The 12,434-nt window shown below is 41.6% G+C and overlaps 1 protein-coding gene across 1 annotated transcript in view; it reads left to right on the top strand.

Annotated features, from left to right (window-relative positions):
• kcnh6a (potassium voltage-gated channel, subfamily H (eag-related), member 6a) overlaps positions 1–12,434 on the top strand; it is a 40,277-nt gene that overhangs the window by 4,061 nt on the left and 23,782 nt on the right. The window contains exons 2-5 of the mRNA XM_080488419.1: positions 2,621–2,851; positions 8,231–8,380; positions 8,463–8,566; positions 10,968–11,268. Coding sequence (XP_080344545.1) covers positions 2,621–2,851; positions 8,231–8,380; positions 8,463–8,566; positions 10,968–11,268 — 786 coding nt within the window. The remainder of the gene's footprint in view (positions 1–2,620; positions 2,852–8,230; positions 8,381–8,462; positions 8,567–10,967; positions 11,269–12,434) is intronic.

Genomic DNA, 12,434 nt, shown 5'->3' with positions numbered 1-12,434 from the left:
TGCACTGCTCCGTAGTGTAATCATGTATGTGATGATCCTCTGAACGTGCACACAGCCACGTGCACGTGTGAGCCCGGCGTTTCCGTTTGGAGCCCCAGATAAGCACTTTGAACAGGATGTGCTTTTCCATGAGAGGAGCGTTCACTCATTTAGTTAAAAAAAGTGTGTGTGGGGAGAAGGACTCCCTCCTCCCCTGTGTGTGTGGGGGGGGGGGGGGGGGGGGATGAGAAGGACTCCCTCCTCCCCTGTGTGTGTGTGTGTGTGTGTGTGTGTGTGTGTGTGTGTGTGTGTGTGTGTGTGTGTGTGTGTGTGTGTGTGGTGTGTGTGTGTGTGTGTTGGCAGTGGTGCCAGCTGTTTAACCCATTTTCAGCGCAGCATCATAAAAGGGCCAGTGGGAGGCCACAGAGGTTATTTATGTACTCTTGGTTCAGCTCATTGAACTCCTCCATTAGCGACCTTTGAACAAAAGCGTCCTAATTCACTTCCACACTGCGGCCTTGGCATCATCGATAACAGCAGCGGGACGCTGTATGAGCTACACATTCCTAATAAGACCCCCCATCCTCTTCTCCTATGCAGCAGATACATATTCAGATTAGTTCATGATGTGAAAACATCTCAGCTCTCACCAGTGGGACTTCGGTGTTTATATCTATGAGACGTTTCCAGTTTTACTTTACTTTACTTTTTGTGTTGTTTTCTGTTTTGGAAGAATTGAGTTCTAAACTAATTCCATACTTTTATCATAATTTTAATGCTAAATCAAAGAGTTTCAATGCTGATTCAATGCTTGTATCGACTGCATTTTACACAAACGTGTTAGAAATGGGGAGGATCATCGTTCCACATACATGTGATTTAAATGAGCTGATCTTCATACAAATACTTAAACAAAAATGGATGTGAAACTCAGTTATATCCTATAATATCCACAGAATCAGTGGTTCCCCACATTGTATTTTATCCTTGCTTCATTGGTAACAGCCTGTATGTAATATCTTCTATGTTTCTGAATTTCAAGTCAGATGAACGTGTTTTAAATGAATCCCTCACCATCAAATTCATCCAGAGTTCACCTCCATCCCTCATATGTCAAGTAATAACTGTTTGGGTGCGCATGAAGTCTTGTTTATTTATAGATGTCTGCGTTTATCCTGAGCATTTCAATAACACAACACCTTGTAGCTTCTTTAATCATTAAAATTGTATTAAAAAAAGTTAATTTATGAGTATTCTCCTTTAAATAAAGATTTGTTTGACTTTTGCAAAGTTCCAATTTAGGACGATGGTCATTTTAAGAACATTAAACTCAGACTGGGTTTATTTGAAGCTATACATTTTATGATAGAGACATACATGTTAATCTTTTTCATTAAAATAATTACCATCATTCTCATAAATCATGAAGATTGTCCTTCACAGTGATCCATGGCATTAAATGTTTCTCACTCGTGCTATAAATCATTTAAAATATAATTAAAAAAAACTAAATTGACAGTAGCAAGCCAATTAAATGTGACATTTCGGTTTTACTAGATAGACACTTAACAGTCACATTTAACGTACACATTGTTCTGGTAATAAAGTGGAAACCTTGGCCCAGATTGCATAGCAACCGTCATAATAATGTCACGTCATGAAATAATAAAAGTCTAATTAAAAACTGGACTGGGTACACAGGCTTGTCACACGAGCGTCCTGTCAATGTCCAGGAGGTTACCTGAGAGGAGGTGTGAAGGCTGCCGATTACTCCAAAGTGTCCACCTGCTCCTTCCCACTCCTCTGGGACACAATGGAGACGCAAATAGCGCTCGCACCATGGAAAAGGACTCCATTAGTTCCACTTCAGCTGATTTTGTGGAGGAGAGAGGAGGAGAAATAGATTAAAGTGGTTCGTCTCATCAGATGTAAAGCTGGAGGATGATGAGGACTTTAACATGTGGATAAGCGGTTGTCGTGTCCGTCCTCGGGGAGAAACAAGACATTGTCTTTTCCTAGTTAAAAAAACCCCTCTGTACTAGCAATTTTAATAATTTTAGTTCAACCATTTTTACTGTATTTCATATACATTATTTGTATTTTTTTAGCTATTTTACAATTTTTTTTTGAAATACACATTTTTTTCCAATTCAAGATGTTTTTGCCAGTTTTACTTTATTTTGCAGTTTTCTGCCTATAAATTAGACCATTTTTGAAAATCATTGTGCTATGCAAATAAAAAAAAAGTTGTTTTTTTTTCGCAAATAATTCCGTGAAAATGTCGGGGAGCCGCTACAGGGGGGCTGAAGCGCCTCATGTGGCTCCAGAGCCGCAGGTTGCAGACCTCTGCGCTAAACCTACGTCTCAAGAGAAAAGAAAAGCAAACAAAAGACAATTTTCTAACCTGAATTCCTTCCTCTCAAAACAGGAGACAAAATATGCCAAGTAAAAAGGGCTTCTCTGCTCACAGTGTAGCACTCACCTGCATTGCATCAACCAATCACACTCCAATCATGTGTTGTTGTAAATTCACTGTAAATACACTGAACATCTGTAAACCACTGCAGAATCCCCAGCACAGGCTTGAGTTCATGCTGAGATTTAAGCTTGTTCTCACACAGATATTCTTCCCGCCCCGCAGATCGCAAGTTTCTGATCGCCAACGCCCGCATGAAGAACTGCGGCATCATCTACTGCAATGAGGGCTTCTGCCAGATGTTCGGCTACACCCGGGCGGAGATCATGCAGCAGCCCTGCACCTGCCAGTTCCTGGTGGGCCCAGGCACCATGAAGAGCGCCCTGGCCCAGCTGGGTCAGGCCCTGCTCGGGAACGAGGAGCGCAAGGTGGAGATCCTCTACTACTCCAAGGAAGGTAGGAAGGAAGAGCTTGACAGTTTAAAATTAGATGACTTCAGCCTCATTCTGAAAGAGAGGGAATATAAAAAAACAACAGTTTTAAAGAATGATCGTCCAAATGAACAGATTTTAAGCTGATTTCTACCGTGTCTGTGTAAAGAAGTAGTTCTTCCATATTTTAGGTGCATGAACACAGATTAAAGCTAATCTTATTTTTTGGTTCATTTTTCCACGCAAATATGAAAAACTCATGTAAACTCTTGCCAAATCTACGTATTAAGAATTCAGTTATTCTATTTGAACCTTTCATTCCACAACCAGTAATTCATTGACGTACGGTTTACAGCCGTGATTCTAAAGTGATAAGTCTCTACCCAAAAAAGTTTGTTCACATATACTACTTAGGAAACACAGAAATGACACAGAATTCCAAATATGACTTTTTATATTTATCTATTTAAAAATGTGTTTGTTTGTTTTGTTTTGTTAACTTTAAAATGCTGATAAAGCATTAAAAGAAAACGTTTTGATAATTACTATAATTTTCTGTTCATTTGGTTGCTGATCATTAAATGTGTTTCATTTTTAGGGCATACACTAATATTCTAGTTGGCTGCCTCAGTTTTAAAGTTAAATCTATTTCAATTCATACACGTGCTCATGAAAGCGAACCGATACGGTCTGGCAAGTATCATAGGACATCATCCGTGTGTGTGTCAGAGGCAGAAAGATTTCAGGCTCTCCACTCCATTCATCACTGTTTTCTTTTTCGCCACTCACGATATACTTGCACTAGTTTTGCGATCTACTACCCATTTACTACTGGCATAACACTGAATATAGAAACTGCTGTCTTCTCTGTTCATTGTGTGAGTACTTTGTTACGTTCCCATTTAGGTTACCGATGTGTCGCAAACAGAGCAATACCATTGATAATATGTGGGGGGCAGCGTTGAGCAGTGTAGCTCATGTCTGACTAGCAAAAAGAAGAATACAACAGAAATGTAGATCCCTTTTGGGAAAGACAGTGTGAATGTGTTCATGGATACAAACATATCTATGACATAATCTCCACAACAAACAGTTTATAAACGTCTTCACTCGGAAAGTAGAAAATCTATGCATGCAGCGAGAACATGCAAAGTCCAAACAGAAGAACCCATTCAGGCTCAAACCCGCATCAGTGTCACACCACTGTGCTGAATATGATTCAGTCTCACAAACAAAATATTGAGATGTATTTACTCGTTTTGTATATTCAGATTTTTCCAGATCCAAATGTGAACGTTATGTTTTTTGGTAACAAAGGCTTATATCTAACTCCATCCTCCGCTGTCATTCAGTGATTTTTGAAAATCACAGTTTTTTGGGCAGGTTTGAATTCATCTTCATCAACGAGTCCAATTCTACCACAGCGACAGAATGAGAGGCGACAGAAAAAAAACATATTCCATCTTTCTCTCAGTCCATCTTTCATTTCTTCTTCACCGAAGTGAGGGTATTGGTGACCTACAAGTTAATTTACCTGGAACTGTCTCGTCCTGTGTGAAATGAAAGGTACAGCCTGGACAGGTAGGACGTGTACTGGTGGATGTAAAAGTAAGACGTTTCATGAACAGATACAAAGCTGAATCAGACAAAGCCTCCCGAGGACAAGGAAAGCAATCTGAAAAGAAATAAACAATCCTGTTCCTTTGTGTCAATCAAACAGTAATTCATGTTTGTGTAATCAGTTTTCCCAAATGTAAGGTGGAGACGTGTGTCGTGTTACAACTGCTGAAATTCAGAAAGTCTTCAAAACGATGCATCAACAGCTGAGTCACCATGATAAGACCTTCTGAGGTCAACTCAGCACCTTCTGCTCATGGATGGATCATGTCGGCTGGTTTAGAGGCTCTAACAGGAATCAGTATGGCAGACAGAAAGAAGACCAGGCCAACTCAGCATTAAAGCTTTAATATGTGTTCATATCGTACGTTTACACAACAAGGTTGCAAGAGAAAATGTTTTTTTTTTTTTTTTTTTTAAGAATCATGTTTACATGCAACGTTTTGAGGGAAACGACACTGAACACTGAAAATGATGTTGTTAAGCATGACAGGCCACGAGTTGGCATTGTTGGTTGTTTACACGCAGAGAATAATACTCTATCAACATTAAGAAGTACCCACATGAGTACAAGGAACATTCGTACTGACAGACGACCGAGTTATAAAACTAGCAAGTCCCAGAAGAATTATGACTGGGAGTCATGACACTCTGGAGGCTGCCATTGTTGTTATTGTCCATTTACTTGCACATGTGCAGAAGAACTATTTACTACGACAGTGGCAGGGTTTCTGCTGCCTACATGGAGAAGGAGGTCGAGCTTTTTCTAAAAGTCAATTTCTTTTTCCCCATTCCAAAAAGTCGCCTTTTCAGTTCCTCCGAGCATCAAACACCCGAAATAACAAAAGTTTTGCATTTTCACTTGTTTTTCCACAACGTTCTCATATAAACGGGGCTTGATTATTGTCACTACTTACACATTTTCAAAGTAGTAGAGTTAAGGTGAGTTAAAAGTGTTTATTAATGTGGTAAAGACTATTATCTTTGTGACGCACTTCAAAAGGGACAACCCCATCTTTGTTTTGTCAACTGTACTAAAACGAAAGCAGACATTAACACCCCCTTCTGTAACACAGATGAGTGTCTTGTTGATATTGTCTTGCTCTTGTCTTTCCATACAAGCCACAAAAGAAACATGATTCACTAAGTTAATCTGAAGTTACATCCAGTGGGAAGAAAACTCGATATTCTGGCTGATATCTGAAGTTCCATCAGTTAGTGGGAGGAAGATGCTCTTTAATCTGGTTGTCAGTGCTTCGTAAGCTCATGTTTATCTACGAATGTTAATGTATGACAAGCACTATGATAGAGGCGAGTACACTTGCATCGTGTCTACTGAAACTTGTCTCGGTTTTGGTGATTCTAATCATGACTGATTACTAATGCCAACAGTGAAACTGTACTACAGGAGTCAATCCATAAATCTGATTACACTGATATGCATTGTGTGAAAATGACTAAATACCTGCTATTCGGCCCAAAACTGAGCATCTGAGTGCAGCAACTACTCTAAATTTAGTTACTTTTGTGGTTTGCAGGATTAAATATGTTTTATACAAGGTGGATTGACTGTGAATGTTTTTTGCTTTTCCTCCTGCCTTTTGTGAACTAAATCAGAGGCATATTATCATGCTATCTTCTCTCTTAGATCCCATTGAAATATAATGAGACCGACTGGAATAAAATGAGGTTTTGAAATTGGTGACATGAATAAAGGGAAGAAGAACTCGGTTGTGTGAAATAGGATGTGGTTACTGAGACACAAGCCACAACGAAACAGCTCAACGTTTTCCTTGACGAAACATGATGGAAACACACCAGACTCATCGCTGCCTTTCAGTATGAAGCGTCCTCAGCCATACTCTGACATGCATGTGTTTCCCTCTGTTACTTTAGCCATTTGGTCATGACACACGTCGTCTACGGTGCCGTTGTCATGGAAATGTGATCAGTGTGCCAGCTCAAATCCACTAAGCATCCATTTGTTTAGTCTCCTGTGTCCCACTGTGCGCTCATGCTAAACTGAAAGGGGGGATAAAAACAAAACGAGAACAAGTGAAAGCAAAGTGATTCATTTTAAAATCTTTGTTTTTTCTTCTTTTAGTTTTTCAATGCTCGTGAATGCAGGCTGGGTGTGTTTGTGTGTGTGTGCGTGTGTGCGTGTGTGCGTGTGTGCGTGTGACTGACTGACTGATTGACCCTCTCTGATTTCTACTTTTGGACCACACTGATTGCAAAGTGAAGTTGGACCTGACGGAAGTGTTGCTCATTGAGCCTTTTTTTAGATTCCAGTGTTTGAAATCTATCCCCTCTTTTAACTTCCCCCACCTCCTCTTCCTCCTCCTCCTCCTCCTCCTCCTCCTCCTCCTCCTCCTCCTCCTCCTCCTCCTCCTCCTCCTCCCCCTCCTTCGAGCGTTTCAGTTGGAGTCACTCGTAATTTTTCCATTGTTTACATTCATCTATATACAGTACCTCTTTGTCCAGATGAGGAGGTAGGGTTCACTGTGAAGACGTCTCCAGTCCATCACAGACAGACAGTCACATCCGAGGGCCGTTGTGAGTGATACTTTCTGGATAGTGGGAGAGTATTCAGAGAAAGCCATGCGTACACAGGAGCGTCTGCACGGAACTCACAAGCTTCTAGATACCATTCAAGAATCAAAACACTATCGTGTTACAACTTAATGCGATATTAAAAGACCCAAAACTGAAGAGATCAACGTAAGCTCGCTACCTTATTGCTAGAGAAATAGCATTCGCATGAATGATTCAGTTGGTAGAAGGGTATCCTCCCATCTCTACGGTTGGTGGTTCAATTCCCCATCTTGCAGAAGTATATGCTGAAGCTTTATTGAGCAAGAAACTGAACTTGCTCCCAATGCGCTCCAAGCAGAGCTGTCATTTTGTGTATTTGAACCGGTGAATGTAACGAACAGTGTTAAACACATTGAGATTATGAGGCCCCATTTACGTGACAACATTTCAGGTAAAAAAGCATCATTTTTGTTTCAGAAAAATTTCACAGCAACTTTTTGAAAATGATGTAGTTAGCATACCAGGCCACTAGTGGGTGCTGTTGTGTGTTTTTGTAATGAAACCACACCCACATGCGGACAGAGAATAATATGCGATAAACATGAATGATGACAATTCATTGACATTCCTATGGGCAGACGACAACGTTGGATACATAAAGTCCCTGAAGGTTATGGAGTCGGAGTCACGTCACTTCATAAGTGATTCCATTTTTAATTTGAGTTCATGAAAAGATAAAAAATTGCAAGAGAAATTCAATCTGCAGTTTTGAAAGTGACCCTGGCTAGCTCAGTTGGTAGAGCATGAGGCTCACAATCTCAGGGTAGTGGGTTCATGTCCCACGCCGGGCGCCACCTTCCCGTAGGCTCACCACCTGCAGGAAGGTTCTTAATCAGGTGCAATGTGATCTGGGTGACAGTGCTCAGACTGTCACCCCTGCGACCCGGAAACGGATAAGTGGAAGAAAATGGATGGATGGATGGAGTTTTGAAAGTAAAGATTACCACATATCTTTGAGAAAGTTCGATTAATGTAGATATTCTTGTCATGCACTTGTATTTTTATTTCTATGCACATAAGTTTTGGAAATGAATGGCATTGATCCGTCATTATACTAATAGGATCAAACCATTAGTGTCTCTCATGGGGGTGTGGCTCAGTGGTAGAGCATTTAACTGCAGATCAAGAGGTCCCTGGTTCAATTCCAGTGCCCCCTTCCTCCCTGCTCATACTTCTTTATTTCTGTCCACAGGGACCTGCAGACCCTGCCTGGTGGACATTGTCCCTGTGAAAAATGAAGAAGGCAACGTCATCATGTTCATCCTGGACTACCAGGAGCTCATCGACCCTTCGCTCAAGAAGTCTGGCCTCAGGCAGAGAGTGGCTCAAGGATGGGTTTACTGTAAAGACTTAAACATTAAAAAAAGAAAAAACTACTTCATTTGAGTTTTGTGTCAGTGTTTCACGGAGTTGTTTTTCTTCAGGTCAGAGTCGCAGGTTGAAGATGAGGCTGCCGGTGCTGCGGTCGATGCGACGACCTTCGCTCTCCAAAGACCAGTTTGAAGGGGTGGTGGTGGATTACCTGCAGGTGAGCACAGGTTCACACCACATGAGGGGGTCATGTTATGAAATGCAGCACACGGGTCTTATATTCTGCAGGAATGAGTAATGGTGAAGGGGATCGTCTCAAAATCATAAAACTTCCTGGGAGTTTCAATTGATCACAGTTGCGAGTTACATCCTTTAACTAGCAGACAGGTAGGGAGTTACTGTATTACTGGAAATGAAAAGTAACTAGTTACTAGTAGTTGCTGTCGCACATTAGCAAAGCTGTTTGCACTTTGTGAGTCAGTTTATAGATTCAGAAAGTTGATTATAGTCACACTAAGGAAGATGCTCTAATACCTCTATTTTAGGCCTGCTTGTAAGAAACTTCTTTTTTCTTCTTCTTCTTCACGTGTTTTTAATGGAAGTTGGCATCCGTGAAGTTACACTACCGCCATCTGCTGGTTCTAGCTGGTCTGTACTATTCCCGCTGCTCAAAAAAAAGGAACGAAAGAAAGAAGAAACTACTCCTGTGTGTGTAAATCTTTTGGAAAAAAACTTGTCTGTAAAGAGCTGTTGACTCTCTGTAGTACATTTGGAGCTAAACAGTTAAAAACATATTTTAAAACAGTTGTGATCAGAGTGTCAAGGCTGCAGGTTGTGGCCTTATGATGCTGAACAATGTCGGTTTGCGCTACACAGTCAAAAATATGAAAATTTACCATGTAGTCCACCAGCCAGGTACACTGACTCTCAGTAATATCTGTTTTTTTTTTCTTTTTGGGCAAAATGAGATGTGACATTTTTAGAAGCTGCATCAGGACAGTTCAGGAAGGACTGATGCTGAGTCTGTCCACAACACTGAACAAAGTACAAACTTTATTATGGTAATCGCTGAGAAAAAGGACTGTCTGGCTCTTTCAATGCTAAGTTATGTATTCGAAGTGTTTCTTTATAAATGCCATAATGAACATGGAACTGAGCTTTTCACCACCTGCGTTCTGCCTGTCTGCACTCTTTTGATGGGAGTTTACCAGTTTATCATTCCTCTGTTGGGCTTTACTCCTACCACACTCTACTTTATCCCTGGCTGGAGCTGTGGCCTCACATGTTTATAACTTTAGAGCTGAAGTTATCTACAAGGTCGTTGACAGGAGACGCGTAAACTGTGGGTAAAGAAAGTAGGTTTGTTTTCATCAGTGGGACAGTTTCTAGTCCACGCTGTTCTACTTCTGCTGCAATCAGATGAGATGGAGACTTTGAATTAGAAAAAAGCAATGATCATAACGGCAACACCGTGGTTTGGAAATAGAGGCTGTCTTCCTGTTTGCAGTGTTGTCCTTGGTGTCTATCGTCACACTCCCGTTTGAGACATTTATCCCAAGGATGTGACGTATGTTGGTGCCGTCTGGATCCTCTTGGTTGTTTTCCTACTGGATTTGCCTCCATTACGCACAGCATCAGACCAAGTTTGGGCTGGACTGTAGGCTTTAGGTCGGGCTCCGAGGTTGTTCCAGTAAGAAACATTGTTAGAAAAGTTTGACTTTGGAGCCGCAGCAGCTATTTCAGTCACATTAGGATGAATCCATGGAACGGTTGCAGCCAGGTCCACGGTGCGATGCTCAGCATCAGACAGAATCCCATGCAATGCAGTCTGTGCTTGTCCATTCATATTTGTACAGTCGCTGCTATAGAGTCAATAAACTCCTCACTTTCACATATTTTAACGCAATGATTCAATCTTCTCTTCAAGCTGCTGTATCTTTTGACCTGTTTTAAAAGCTAGAGGGCCTCTTGTGACTCCAAATGAAGGTTGTTTAAACACAATAGAACGTTAATGAGCCACACCCTTGGGCCCTGTTGACCATTACAATGGGAAACGTCGAGTGACACACTTGAAGATTTTAAATGCCCGAATCACCCAGCGTTTACTTGGACGAACCTCGTCAAGGGGACGGAATCTGCAGCAACATTCCATCAGCACCGTTGTCGTGTAAACAGGTGCTCAAAATACAGCGAAAGTTTTCCGTCTTCACTTGAAAACGTCGTGTAAATGGGGCCTAACTGCGATACTGACGTTATAGTTATCAGTTAGTAGCCGGCTACTTATGCAATTCTAACAGCTGCATATGAACTGTCTCAAATAGATTGAAATGTAAGGAAACAAGCTTGGAGGCAAAAAAAAATCCTCTTTTCTCAGGACCTGTGTTCATGGTCTGTTTGCACTTGTCTTCTGGTGTGATGTTGACGTGTTTCTAGCAAAGATAATATAATTTCCTGTTTCGCAGTCAAATTCTGTTACACCTAGAAAAGTAAAAACCGCACATCCTTTTGGTTTTACTGCGGCTTCGAACCCCCGATCACGTTTCAGTGAATTATCTAATATCTGCAGACCTTCAAACTCCTGCTTCGTAACATTCAGGGTGATGTCTTCTTGCTCTCAGCCGAACAGCGAGGAAGTCCCCTTGAAAGAGTTCCGGATCCCGTCCAAGGAGAGCTGCATGCAGTCTGAGACGGAGGCTCTGATAGAGCAGGACCTGGACCCCCCCTCCCCGGTGCCTCAGTCCTCTACCAAACGGCGCTCCCTGCTGACGGACCGCCTTGACCCGGGCGTCGCCTTCCCGTTACCGCGGAGCTGCTCCAGAGACAGCGTCCGCAGCCTCAGGCGCGCCTCCTCACTGGATGACATCGATGGCATGAGGGGGGAGTGGAGCAGTCGAGCCGGAGACGCTCGAACTAACAGCAGTGAGTCTCCAGCGTGACCTCTGAGCAGCACAACCTCCTGATCACATCGGGCCTCTTCAGACAACCTATAACAAATAAATATGTCTGAAAGTCAAAGTAAAGAAGAGCTGTCAGCTCAAAGGAACTTCATGTATTTCCATAATAAAATAATGTCTTGTCTTTCTTTAAGACAGCTTCTTTATCTTAACTTTTAAAAAACCCTTTTCAAAATGCAATCCTGCAATTCCCTCTTCCCTCTTCCCCCTTTTTCGTTCATATCCAAATCCATTATTCTCAACTATGTACAAAAGAACACGGGACACTCATTGGAAAGGCAAAAGGTGGAAAGAATGACATAAAATAGAATCACTGAACATCTCTTGACTTCCAAAAAAGGAAAATCTGGCTTCATAGCATCTTGACATTGGACAGCTTTGAGTAAATCTGTGCAACTGGTTATCTTGATTTTTACTGAAATTCAGAGGTCAAGCTTTGTGCTCAAATCAATATAGTTTTACCCTCACAGCTTTTTTTTTTTTTTTTTTTTTAAATCTTATCAGATCTCCTCTCATTTTTTTCAGGCTGTCCTGCCTACCCCCCTCCACCCCCACCCCCCCACAGGCTGTCATCCCCCCCTTGGGCTTTGATTATAAATCTCACCTTTCTCACCACAGATAAGGGAGATGGATTCTGTGAGACGTCAGATCTTTGATGGCTGTTGGTTATTCCAGCAGAGACACAATAATCAATGTGTGTGTGTGTGTGTGTGTGTGTGTGTGTGTGTGTGTGTGTGTGTGTGTGTGTGTGTGTGTGTGTGTGTGTGTGTGTGTGTGTGTGTGTGTGTGTGTGTGTGTGTGTGTATGCGTGCATGCATGTGAGTGTTGGACAAAATGGACATTACTACACATCTGAGTCCCTCTAATCTCAGAGGAAATATATTTTTTGATGAAACTATGTTTTTTAAGCAGGATGCAAGTATTACTGTGGCCTCCCCATTACATTTTCTATCATTTTTGTGAGGCTGATGGTAACCAGACCAAATTGATCAATTCCATGTGAGAAGTGGATGATGACCAATAATCTGCAGGTGTTTGTACATTTTGTCCGCCTTTAAAATCCCTACATTGGCTAAGTCATGTGGTTCAGGATTGGCTTTAGGTTCCTTTTAATAATTGTTAAATGTCGTA

Source organism: Lipophrys pholis (assembly GCF_963383615.2).
Source record: "Lipophrys pholis genome assembly, chromosome: 19".
In the NCBI taxonomy this organism is placed as follows: domain Eukaryota; kingdom Metazoa; phylum Chordata; class Actinopteri; order Blenniiformes; family Blenniidae; genus Lipophrys; species Lipophrys pholis.
This window is presented reverse-complemented; position numbering and strand designations above follow the sequence as displayed.